The 13,443-nt window shown below is 37.5% G+C and overlaps 1 protein-coding gene across 1 annotated transcript in view; it reads right to left on the bottom strand.

Annotated features, from left to right (window-relative positions):
* The window catches only part of DGKI (diacylglycerol kinase iota), a 478,924-nt gene that overhangs the window by 28,243 nt on the left and 437,238 nt on the right, over window positions 1-13,443 (bottom strand). Inside the window, exons 24-25 of the mRNA XM_078153519.1 lie at window positions 11,573-11,617; window positions 1,579-1,674 (exon numbers count right to left, since the gene is read on the bottom strand). Of these exons, the coding sequence (XP_078009645.1) occupies window positions 1,579-1,674; window positions 11,573-11,617 (141 nt within the window). The remainder of the gene's footprint in view (window positions 1-1,578; window positions 1,675-11,572; window positions 11,618-13,443) is intronic.

Genomic DNA, 13,443 nt, shown 5'->3' with positions numbered 1-13,443 from the left:
CTCCAGATATTGGGAGGCTGAATCCAGGCTGCATCTAAGTATAATATACTAGGAAAAATTATTATTCTGATAAAAAAAATCAAAAATAAAAATCTGATAAGCTTAAAACGACATCATAGACAGCATTTATCCAAACCTTATTAACATGGAAGCCAATTATGATAAAACACTGAAGAGTTACACAGCATTGCTTACCTGTTCTTTAATGTACTTACAAAGAGTAAATGTTTGATGAATATTATATTTACAAACAATTACAAATTAGTAAGCCGGGGGATGCTGTACAAAGGGAGATATTTTACCAGTTCCAAAGCAGCTGTGCTTGACAGAGCAAAAACTACACCTGGATTTACCCTGTCAAGTATAATTGTATTTGAATGTAATATAAAATCTTTAATAAAATCTGACAGATATTCCAAAACATGTCAAATCTATGAAGGAGAGGTTGATAAATGGGGATTTATTGATGTTCAAATGAAGGAGGCTGTGTAATGAGAGTAGCTAGCTCTAAATCTCTGGATAGCAACCATGAATACCAGGGACAGAATGAGAAGCCTAACTGAGAAGACTGAGGATGTGCTGGATTTGGGGGATTCAGGCTAGATTTGGACAACACTGACTTGGAAAAACTGGATCTTGCTAATTCTAAGGCCATCTCTGCATTCTCTAGAGCAGTAGTGTCAAACTCAAACAGAAAACGTGAGAGTTTAAGCTATACAAAGGTTCTCTGCAGGCAACCGTATTAACTTAGAAAGCACCTATTAAGGCTACCTGCTCCATTATATTTAATTTCTTTTTCTAAGTATTTTCCAATTACATTTAATTTGTTGTCCACCACAGGCCAGAGTGTGGGCCTCCGATGGCCAGATGTTTAAAGCACTGCTCTAGGGAAAAGAGTTCTTAGTGTTTCCTGGGTCATGGATCCCCTTGGCAGCTGGTGAAGCCTATGGATCTCTTCTCAGGACTTAAATATATAACACAAAATACACAGGATTACAAAGAAAACCAAATAACACTGAATATGGCTATCAAAATACATCTAACAATAATGATAAAAATAGCTCCAATTTAAATAGTGGTTTAAGGTTTGCAAAGTGCTTCACAAATATGATCTCATTTGATCCTCACAACAACCTTTGCTATTATGATCCGCACACAGAACCCGGGGTAAGAATACCTGCTCTAGGGTCTATGCCATCTTGCTATGGTCTTGAACATATAGGGGCTTCATAAATGCTTGATGAACTGCTAGCTCCTAGAAAGTAGGAACTGTTTCACTGTGTTTGTAACCTCAGCACCTGGCACGTAGTAGATGCTTAGTAAATACATGTTGATTGATTGATTCTACATTAAGTCATCTCTGAAAGCACACACAATTTGAGGGGTAGGGCAAGACAATAAGGCAGAAATCAGACAGGCAGATGTAAGAATCAGGAGTACCCAGGGACCAAAGGCCAAAGCAGACATTCAAAGGACTGAGCAAGCAGCCAGAAACCAAAAAGAACCACAGGATCCAAAAGAGCAGGACAAAAGCAGTCAAGACAACGGAGCAAGGGAGGGCACTGGCACCAAGGAGACCTTAGATCTGAAGCAGTCTTCTATCCCGGGAAGGAAGCTTCTTGTGCACATTCTGCTGGGGCAGGAACCAGTCCCAGGGCTCTGGCAGACTAAAGCCTGCAGGAGAAAGCAGGGAAGTGGGCATACCTGACTGCAGTGACAAACAGAGGGAGAGGGACTGGACTGTTATTTCACCGGCATAGGGAGCTGTCCAAGGTGAGGGAGTTAGGGAGGGAGACTCCCTCTACCAATGCAGGGCAATATCCTCTCTAACTTGTTTCCAGAAAGTTGTTTAGAGCACTAAGAGGTTAAGTGACTTGTCCAGGGTCACACAGCCAATATGTGTCAGAGGTGAAACTTGAACCCAAGTCCTCCTGGACTTACGACTGGCTCTTTATCCACTACACCACATTGCCTCTCATCAAGGTCAAACAAAATTGAAGAAGCAGGGGTGAATCTTAACTTGTGTCAGGGGAGTAAAGGGGAAAAATATTGTAATCCAGAGGAAATGAAGATGAAGGACTCTTAAATATTTGGAGGCATGTTAATAGGCATGTAATTCTTCCCATGTTGATAAAGCTGAACCCTCTGAAAAGTAAACAAGTCCAAGGAAGAATAATACGGATCCACAAGCACCCCCAGGAGAGAAGTTATCTGTTAACCTGTCATGAACAATGGAGAGGTCGGCTATCTTCCTGGGAGATATATAAAGAAATAAATGGAGATATATAGATGTAGATATAGACACAGATAGTGACAGAAATTTACTAACACTAAAAAACATTACCCACTCTTGATGATCCAGGATAAATTAGGCTGCCAAAAGGAACCTAGAAAGCATTGCAAGGATTTATGAAATCCTGAGCACAGTTGAGATTTTTTTTCACCACTATTGACTGAAGGTAGATAGGTGGTACAGAAGAAAAAACCTATCTATGCTATTTACTATCTGCCTGACATGGGCAAGTCATTTCTCAACAATAAAATAAATGAGTTGGACTAGATGGCCTCTAAGGTCCCTTCCATCTAAAAATCTACAATCCATTATGATTCTACAGTCTCTGATTAAATATATATAGATATATAGATATCCTCTTGACATAATAAAAAAGTCAATGCATAATAAAGATTCACAGTTTCATACATGATCATCTTTTTCTTGTCTTCTTTGTATGTGGAAATGTTCATATTTGTTGAGGTTTTCAAATTTACAGTAGAAAATTTGGAAAAAACATTTGCTTAGAGTCCTATAAATTAGTTTAAGAAAGCTTTAGAATCAAAAATGTGAGCAAGGAAGAAAACTACATATATGTATGTATATATATATATATATATATGTATATATATATACATATATATATATATATACATATATATATATATATAACCAATCATGCAGATTGTCAGATGCAAAATAGGAAAAAGAATATAAAAACCCCAGTAATTTACCAGAGTCAATATCCAAGAATATGGCCCAAAATAAAGAAAAGAAATAAATCCACAGCTTTAGATACACTAATGCACAAAGTATGAGTAACAAACAAGGCAGATCAAATTTCAATTTATTGGTATTAATGAAATTTGGTAGGATAAGATTCATGACAGGAAAATTACTCTGTAAGGGTTTTCTTTAATTTAAAAGGATATCAATAGAAGGATAGTGGTATAGCATTGTATATATAGGCAGAAGATGAACTAATTTCAGGAAATCCATGAACTAGGAGAAGAAATAATAATGGAAAATATTGGGTGATTTATCAATAGAAAGAAAAACCAAAGCAATATTTTGATGGGTGTATACTACAAACCACCTGGGCAGAAGAAGGAAATAAAGATATCAGGATGTAGATCATAAATTTCTTTTATTTCATCCTTGAGTGAAGAACTGGGAGTAATGAGTAAAAAAGATGGAGACTTAGTCTCAATTCAACAGTAGAATTGATTACTTGAGGCATTTTGCCTTCACTGGAGATCTTCAGGCTTGTTGGGGACATTGTGAAGGGCATTCCTGTTCAGGTATGGGCTGAACTAAATGGACTCTGAGGTCTCTTAAAACTCAGATTCTCTGTGAAGAATGATGGCATTTGATAATAGAGCACTAGCAAACTGCAACAGAGATTTCAGGTACCAGTCAGAGTAAGAATCACTGAAAACTGCTGTGAGTTTCTAGTTAGCCAGATTCAGTAAGGAATGATAATACCTTTATCGCCAAAGCAATCCAAAGGACTGAAGCAAGATAAAAATGGGCAGAAATATCTGTGCCTTGGGAATGAAGCACAGTTTTAAAAACCTCAGTGTCAGTGACCCATTTTTGATTGAATATTTTTAAGCCAAATACAAAGTGAAATAAAATATGCATTTTCGAAAGAATTTATATGTGTATGTGAAAAATCAAAACTGAATACAGCCATAACCTTGTCCAAAAGACTGTTCAAATGCTAACCTGGACTTGTTCATATTGATAGCTCATCATCTGACTCTTGAGTGTGGCACTTACTGGTTGTGTGGTTATAAGTAAATCATTTAACCTCACAGCTAGGTGGCAGACAGATAGAGTGCTTGAATAGAGCACTGAGGCTGGAATCAGGAAGACCTGATTTCAAATCTTACCACAGAAACTTACTAGCTATGTGACCCTGGGCAAGTCACTTAACCTCTATCTGCCTCAGTTTCCTCAAATATAAAATGGGGATAATAATACCTATCTCCCACGGTTGTTGTAAGAATAAGTGAGATAATTTTTGCAAAGTGCTTAGCACAGTACCTGGCACATAGTACTTAATTAGTCCTTCTTTCCTTCCTATCTTCCTTCCTTCCTTTCTGAATCTCAGTTTTCTCATCACCAAAATGGTGATAACATTTGCACTATCCACATCATGGGATTGTTGCAAGAATCAGTTAAGACTAAATGTGATAACATGGGTAAAACTTTTTAAAACTATTATTGATGTTAGCTATTATGATTAGTAGGAATAATAAGACTGGCAATATTTTTTGAAGTACAGTACTGTATGTGCATTTGTAATTTTAAACTACTATACTTTTAAAAATTAAAGATTTTAAAATAGCTGAGAAAACTGTGCCATCCCAAAGTCCTGACATTTATATTTTCTTCACTGTGAAAGGACTTATTTTTATGGTGAATCCACTTCTCAGCAGCTATAAAGTTGAACCAAAAAAAAAATTGTCATCTTGCTTAAACAAAGCTTTGTTTTTCTCATGTGTCTCACATAGATGTTTAAAAGTCAACTTGCTTGAATTATTCCTTTATTGATTAGGAAAGCATTAACACTACTATTTGGCACGCAAATAACCAAATGGAGCACTTAATCTGCATTCAATTAACCATAAAGGATGGCACAGCAATTTAATGAGGGCAGAGCAACTCTATTATGCAGTTCAGCAGTTTATACAATTAAGCAATATCTACTTAGGATTGAGCTATACATTTGCTGGGAATAGTCCTACATCTCTGATTTCACCAAGCTTAGAGAAGATTAAGTATTGATGAAGAAGCTTCCCACCTTTTCAGTTTAGATCCCTGGTTCACTTTATGACTAACAGCCAATGTTACTTTCTTGACCACTCTCTCTCTTATTCATCTTCTAACACATCTCTCTCATCTCTGAACTTGTCCCACTAAATCTTTTTTATTTGCTCAACTTTTTTCTCTTGCACTCACCAGATGCTACACTTACTTGCATAAGGATGTATTTTAGAGGATAGGTCTGTATATGTAGGTCTATGTATCTCCTTTAAAAGTCTTCATGTCAGAATGGAAAAAACACAATTATTATCAAATTTTTCTTCCATCCCAACAAGAAGGAGAGATTGAGAATAAAAACATAGGACAGCTACATCAGACAAGTCGGTCAGTCCAGTAGCATTTAAGCACCTACTCTGTACTTGTAGACATTGTATTAAACACTGGTGATGTACAGGAAGTAGGGAAGGGAAAAGCAACCAAGTTCACAATGAATTATTTTTATGAAGAGGGGAGGGTGGTATAAGAAAGTTTAGAGATTCAATTCAATTCAACCAATATTTATTAATATGGCAGGTGATGGGCAGTTGGGTGTAAAGATACAAAGTTGACCTTGGGAGTCAGAAAGACCAGAATTCAAGTCCTGCCTGTGACACATAATGGCTGTATGAGTCTGATTGTTGGATTTTAGCCTTTTTTTTTTTTAGTCACATCCAATTCTTCAGGACCCCATTTTGGATTTTCTTGGCAAAGATATTGGAGTTGTTTGCCATTTCCTTCTCCAGCTCATTTTACAAAAGAGGAAACTGAGGCAAACAGGGTTAATTGACTTGCCCAGGGTCACACAGCTGGTAAGTATCTGAGGCTGGATTTGAACTCAGGAAGATCATCTTCCTGACTCCACATTTGGCACTCTATCCACTGAGCCATCTACCTGCCCCTTGGGACTCTGAGCAAGTCACTTGATCTCTCAGTGCCCCATCAATTCTCCAGAATTATTAGTTCCAGAGTGGGTGCTGAACAGCATTGGTAGACGGAGTTTGCTCAACTAGAGCTCCCCTATACCAATGAAATCACAGTACTGGTTAAATACAGACACACAGAGAGCCCTATGCTAGATGCTGGGGATACAAAGACCACAATGAAATAGTTATCATTATTGAGAAATATACATTATGGCATGGAAGAGGAAAAAGCTTGGAGTGGCATGGTGGTCCTTAGAATAAGTACTGGGCAGATAAGTAGATGGCCATGGAATTATATAACAGAGCATTATAGGGAATAGCTCATTCCTATTACTCAGTCAGCTTTTTCTACAAGGGAGGCAATCACAAATAATAGGAATAGAACTGCCTTTCCCTTTAACAGTTGCCTTGGGCATACCAAAGGATCCTGGCCCTGCTCATACCTTACTTTAAGGGTTCATCTTGGCTACTCCTGAAAGCCCTCTGCCACCCAAAAGAACAGCCTTCTACAAAGTTGTTAGCTGCCTAGAGTGTGAGACCATCATGACCTCTTCCAGTACCTATCTTTCCAGTCTTCTTACATGTTATTCAACCCCAAATATTCTGTCATCCAATGACCAGGGCCTAATTGCTATTCCTCAGACAAGACTCTCCCCCCATTTTGTGACTCCAGAATTTCCACTGATCATCCCCACTTTCCTTGGGACTTTCCCTCTCTCCCTTCTCATCTCCACCTCCTAGCTTTTCCCTAGCTTCCTATAAGTCTAAGATAAGACCCCACCTTCTACAAGAAGCCTCTGCCAGTCCACCTTAGTGCCTTCCCTCTGAGGTTATCTACTACTTAGCCAGGACGGGGTATATACATACAGACTGTTTGTATATAGCTAGTTATTTGCAGATTGTCTCTGTCTGTGAGCTTCTTTAGGGCAGGGACTTTTTTAGGCCTTTCTTTTTATCATCAGTACTTAGACCAATGTCTAACACATACTAAGTGCTTAATGAACTCTTGTTGACTGACTGGCCAATGTCACACAGGTAAGTTAGTTGATCTTGGATTTGGGTTTAGATCCTCTGGTTCTTAAACTGCCTGGACTTAAAATGTTCCTTTCTAACTTGATCTAAATCCTATGCTGGTGTCAAGTCGTTTTATAACTGAAACGTCTAATTTATCCTTGTCTAATTTATAGCTTCTTTGTGCATAGCTGGTTGCACGTTGACACCCCCATTAGACTGTGAGCTCCTTGACAGTAAAGATCATCTTTCACCTTTCTTTATATTCCCAGCATTTAGCACAGTGCCTGGTACTAGTTGCTTAATTAATGTTTTAAGTGACTGACTTCTAGTTAACTTTCCTCATCTTACAGATGAGCCTTTCAGTCACAGTTGGCCTGTTCATTCTTAAGTTGCTCAAGTTATATGAAGGGATGGTCTTGGTATGAATTTCCAGCAAGCACTCTGAGACAGCCAGTAAGTCCATGTTACTGTATCTATCTCACTTGCATCTTTTCTCCCATGGTGTGTGAATCACAGAATATGGCTTTTTGAGGCTTTTTGGGGAAATACAATTTTTCTTTGAGGACTATGGTGTTTTTTCACTAGAGCTTTTACTGTGTGGAGCCTTTCTTTGGATGCATTCAAAACATGTCATATCCCTCATTTACCTAGACAATGGAGCAGTAAGGCAGCTGGGATACACTGTAGATGCTATTTAATAGAGAACAAAACTGGGACACAGAGAGGATAATTGAACCCAGGTTTTCTTTTACCTAATTCATTGCTTTCATCATTAATTAGGATACTTTTTTAAAGTGCCAGACATGAGACCCTCAATTGTCAGCATTGGGTATTAATGAGTATTCTTTCATTTCTGCAGAGAACGTATGGTTTTTTTTTTATTGGGGAGGGTATGAGTCAGGGCAAGGCAGGACAGGGTATGTCAGAATAGTTTTTAAAAATGGCTTTACTGAACACATCTCTTTCATAATTGAAATGATATTAAATGAAATAAAATTGTATAAGGAACTAGCAGAATAAAGGAATAAAGAAACTCAATAAGGCATTTGAAGGTTTTAGAAATCCTAGGCAGCCCACTAATTTGTGGCTGGGGATACTGGTTGACTCTTTCTAAGTCCAGATCAAACTCAAGAGGAAAACACAGCATTTAGACTGGTCTACAAGTGCCCAAGACACCTTATTAGTGAGTTATACAGCAGGTTCTATGCACTTAAGCTATTTATTGCTTTTGTTTCTCCCCTTTCATAATTCATGGTAGAATGCCAACAAAGCATTAAAGCTAACAGAATGACATCTCACATTAAACTAATGAGGCACTGGGGGGGGGGAAGGTTATGTAGGAATTTGCTAGGTATTTATAGCTTGCTGAAAACTCCTGCCTGTACAACCACAGAAGACCAAATACAAAGGCAGTCTTCCATCAAATGACACATCATGTAGTTAGTGTGTACCTGGCGAGTTCAAGACTGCAAATTCTGGTGCTTGCACAGCTACTGAGATGACCACTGGACTCTGCAGATATAATTAGAATCCAGAAGGGGTTTAGAGCTACCTATCTTAACTGACAAAGGAGTTTCCCCAAAGGAAGTGGATACATACTGGGGAGGGAAAGGGGGATGTCAGACTGGAGGAGATAATGCTTTTTCTCTTTTCCTTCACAGAGCTCACTGATTCTTGTCATTTTCCTAAGCACTTCCATTTTGTGTGGATATTGGATATGGAATACATTTCAATAATGTCTTTAGGCCTGAGGATCACCAGTGGGTCATTGAAGGTAGGAGAAAAAGGAGGACAAAAAAGGGAGAAAAAGAAAGAGGGGAAAGGAAAGAGAAATAGAGAAAAAGAAGGAAGAGAAGAATAGGAGATTAAAAAAAAAAGAAAAAAGGGGCTCTAATGATGGAAAGTGTTAAAGGACCACAGTAACTGTCTCACATATTCTTCAGTGCCTCTACTTGGGCCATAGGTTGCACAGATCTACTGTGGAAAATGTATTAGGGCAATTCCTACATGCACATTGACCAGTGTACTATTTATTCATTTTGTTATGCCTCAAAAGAAAAGAAAAATAATCAGCCATATCTCTAGGAAGGAGTTATAGAAAAAACATAGACAAGATAAGAAACTTTTAGGATGAAGAGGATGTGAATAGACTGGGGATTCCATCAGTGTTTGGAGTATTCAGACACATGAGACAGCAGATCCATTAAAGCTGTGAAGTAATGTCTGAGGAGGGTGATACAGAATTGCCCCTTTTTCCACCTCCCTCATGGCAAATCTTCCTCTATTCTAACTATAAGCTTCCTTTATCCTCAGTTTCTACCACTTCTACTGTCACCACATCTTTACCCCCCACTGAAAAAAATACAATTATATTATCTGTTGTTGTAAGGATCAAATGAGATAATAGTTGCTAAGTGCTTAGCATAGTACCTGGCACATAGCAGGTGCTATAAAAATGCTTATTCCCTTCCTCCCCCTCTTCATATCTGACACAGAACACAACATTAACAACTTCAGTCTTCAAAGGCTATCATCAACTTCCCCTCCTTTGACATCTTCACTAAATAGTTACCGAGACAAAATCTTCTGAATAATTTTTCAGATGAATTGATAACCTAAATCAGAAAGACTGGGCTCAGCCAAACACCACAATTCAAAGTATAATATTCTGAGGAAGGAGCCGTATCTAGTTTTGCAAAATGAGGCAGAAAATATATTTTCAATACCAACTAAAGAGAACAAATGACCTGGACTAACCCTATTCCATTCTAATACCAATGTGTCATGTGTCCTCAGAACATTAATTCACTGAAACACTGGCTATTGGAAAATAATTTTTTCTATGTATTGCCTGAGTGCTCTCCTGTTCAAAAAAGCAGTAGGAGAATTTCCCAATCAGTTACTCACATCAAAAAGAAAGTATGGTATAGTAGAAAGAGTACCCAAGTGGGAGTTAGGGGAAGATAGATGCTCTGCAACTAACTTGGAACATATTATTCATTTAACAAAATACTTGTTGGATTTAGCTAGATAGCAAAGTCACTTAACTTCAATTTTCTTATCTGATGAATAAAGTTGCAAGACTGCCAAGGTCCTTCTATCTCTATAATTCCACGTTTTGATGTTCCTAAGTGACAGTGGAAAGTGAAGTACTACTCTGTTCTTATTCTTCTATCTCCCTGCTGGACTCCAGCATACCTAGGTCCTTCTACATACAGACATGTCACACTTTATGTGACAGCTTTCATCTTAGAAAGCTATTTATGAACCAAGTTTTTGTAAACTAAACATATTATAAAGGAGTTTTACTTTTTAAAGGAATTCTGTAATGAATCCATTTGCAAACTACCCACTAGGAATCAGCAAGATATGGATGCTAATTTCAACTTTGCTTCTTATTAGCTGTTTGATCTTGGTCAAATCACTTAACCTCAAACTTAATGATTTCATCTGTAACAGAGGAGGGAGGTCATAATATTTCATTACCCATCTCACAAGGTTGTTCTTAGGAAAGCAATCTGCAGTAAGGTACAGTCAAAAGAACATTGGTTCTGGTGTCAGAGGACCTGGATTCAAATCCTGTCTTTGACCTTTCTGAAGCCCAGTTTCCTTATCTATAAAATGAGAAGATTGAACTAGATTGCTTTTGAGGTCTCTCTGGCTTTTGAGCTATGATAGAAATGTGAGTTATTATTATAAAGTGAAAAATTGTTCTAAAATGCTGGTAGTTACTCTCCGAGTTATGTTCATATAGATTTCCTCAAACAGGCACACCTGTATTCTCCTATAAAAATAACTTGGCATATAATTATACTTCTACATGTTTTTCATATGCAAAGATATCTTCTCAGAAGGGCCTCATATGCAGTTATTTCTCCAGGTGCGGGGATTCATTATACTGAGTCACTCACGTTCTATCCACTGATTTATTTTGTGACTAATGAGATACATTTGGAGAATGTTTGGATGCGATCATGGAAGCAATTGGAAGCTAGGGAACCAAGGATCAAACATGTGTCACAGGTCTGATTAACTTCACGTTATAATCAACAGAGCTCAAAGCCTGACATAAGAATGATGAGATAAAACTCTGCACTGTGAAGAAACTGTGCACACTCTAAATGTCCTGGGGAGAAAATCAATTATCTAAGGTTTCCTAGACTACTGACTATTCCAATAAAATCAAGACATTTCAAAGAATAAGAATAAGTAGAAGTTTTTCTTAAAGGATAATCTAGTGGAAAGAAAAGTGATATTTTTTTTAGCCAGAAGATATATAGTCCATCTCTGACATTCTAGCTGTGTGACCGTCAGCAAATCACTTTACACTCTGAGCCTCAGTTTTCAAATCTATAAAGTGGGAATAGTAAGTGTACTTACATGGCCTCCCCCACAGGTTTGTAAGGAAAGTCCTTTTCTAAAATTTTCGAGTGCTCTATAAATGAATAGTTATCATTATCCCAGCACAAGGTATGACTTTTTAAAATCACACTAATAAAAAATGAACTTCTGTTGGCTTGAAAGTGAGAAAGAAAAATTCATCATAAATTACCTGGTAATGAACTCTCTGGGTACTAGAAGGAACTGACTGCAGATCCTAGTGGGAAAAACGAAAGAAATATTCACGGTTTTAAAAGTAGTTCAACAAAGTTAACCATAAGAAGTTATTAACTACTCCAACCTAAAAACAACTGAACCAAATACAATAGTAATTTAAAATAAACAAAAACAAACAAAATAAAGCAAAAAACAAAAACAATCATTGCCAAGTATGGCAAAAACTACTTAATTTCATTTCAGTGGGGAAAGTTCAACTTGAACTACTCAAAAGTCCAAATCAAAGAACATATTTTAAAAGACTGTATTTAATTAGTTTCAAATGCATGTATAACTCAAACTAATGGCTAGGGGTCCTCCCCAACTAGCTTTAATTAACAGATAAGGATCATGTAATTAACGCATTCATTGCTACTATGTTAATGATACTAATAAAATACCTCAAAATAATGAATTTTTAGGTGGTTAAAATGTCTTTCCTATCCTTATCCTGAAAATAAATAATTTGCTTAGGAAGCAAATTGCTTTTTCATAGACAGCAAAAGAGTTAGCTTCTGATATTCAATGTCTAAAGGATCACAAATTCCAAATCCATGGAGTGATAGCAAATGAGGATTTACTGAGCTGCTGAAAACTTGACCCACTTTTTTTTAAAAAAGTTTTTATAACTGAAATAGTTATATTTGCCACATTCTGTAACTCTGAGGATAATTAGTATAGTGTATCTACTCACAAATGTCAGCATTTCTTCAGATTTTTGCTCTTATAGCCTCATGCCTCCTTCCTACAGGACTTTTTTTTTTTTAAGTTTGTTTCCTGTGGCCAATGAAATTTACTTTCTTCAAAAATCAGTATTCTTTATTTGGAACCATTCTCTTTTTCTTTCCCCCTCCCCTTAGAATTCTTATCTGTATTGTTTGGCATTATTTTGTTAGGTAGGGTTGCTTCCTACCTTAGACTATCATCTAACAGTCTGGGGTGCGGAACCTACAGCCTCAAGGCCACATGTGGACCTCTAGGTCCTCAGGTGCAGCCTTTTTTGACTGAGTCCAAGTTTTATAGAACAAATCCTTTTATTAAGGGTATTTGTTCTGTGAAGTTTGGATTCAGTCAAAGGGCCTCACTTGAGGACCTAGAGGGCCACATGTGACTTTGAGGCCGCAGGCTCCCCATCTCTGGACTCTAACTCCATCCCCACTTTCCCAAAACTCTCTACACCAGAAAATTGGGCTCTTGTTACAGTGGCATGTCCAACAGATGTTCAGATAGTAACGTCCGCAAATAATGATGATTTCTGTGCCTGTGGAGCACTGGTAAGCAGCTCAGAGGTTAAGGAAGTTTTCTTCTTTTTATTAGGAGGTTTATAATAAGATCATATTCAAACCCTATTTTCATGTCTTCCTTTCTAGCATATGGCCTACTTTTTGTCCCTGGAGAAAAGCATCTGAGTTATATCTGATGTTCAAACTCCAGCTAATAGCAGAGATGACTAAAACTCGTAGAATTTTGAAGTTGACCTTGAAGGTCAGCTCATTCAATCTCCCACCCACTGAAAAAATCTCTTTTGACAGATTATCACAGGATTGAACTGAGATTTTATGACTGAGAGCCCACTGTTTCATGAGGCAGCTGTTCCCATTGTTGGACAGCTCTTATTGTTCCACAGTGTTTCCCTACACAGAGCCAGAATCTGTCTCTCCCTTTAACTTCCTCCCATTCATTCCAGTTTGCCCTTTGGATCAACTTAGAATCAATCTGCTTCAAATATTTGACAATTATCATGTCTCCCTCAAGATTTGTTATCTCTGGTGTAATCATCCTCAATTATTTTAACTATCTGTCATACAACAGAATCTCCTGACTCCT

This window comes from Phascolarctos cinereus, unplaced genomic scaffold (genome assembly GCF_003287225.1).
Source record: "Phascolarctos cinereus isolate Bilbo 61053 unplaced genomic scaffold, phaCin_HiC Scaffold_1;HRSCAF=81, whole genome shotgun sequence".
Classification (NCBI taxonomy): Eukaryota; Metazoa; Chordata; class Mammalia; order Diprotodontia; family Phascolarctidae; genus Phascolarctos; species Phascolarctos cinereus.
Note: the sequence above shows the minus strand (reverse complement) of the source record. Positions and strands in the feature narration are given on the sequence as shown.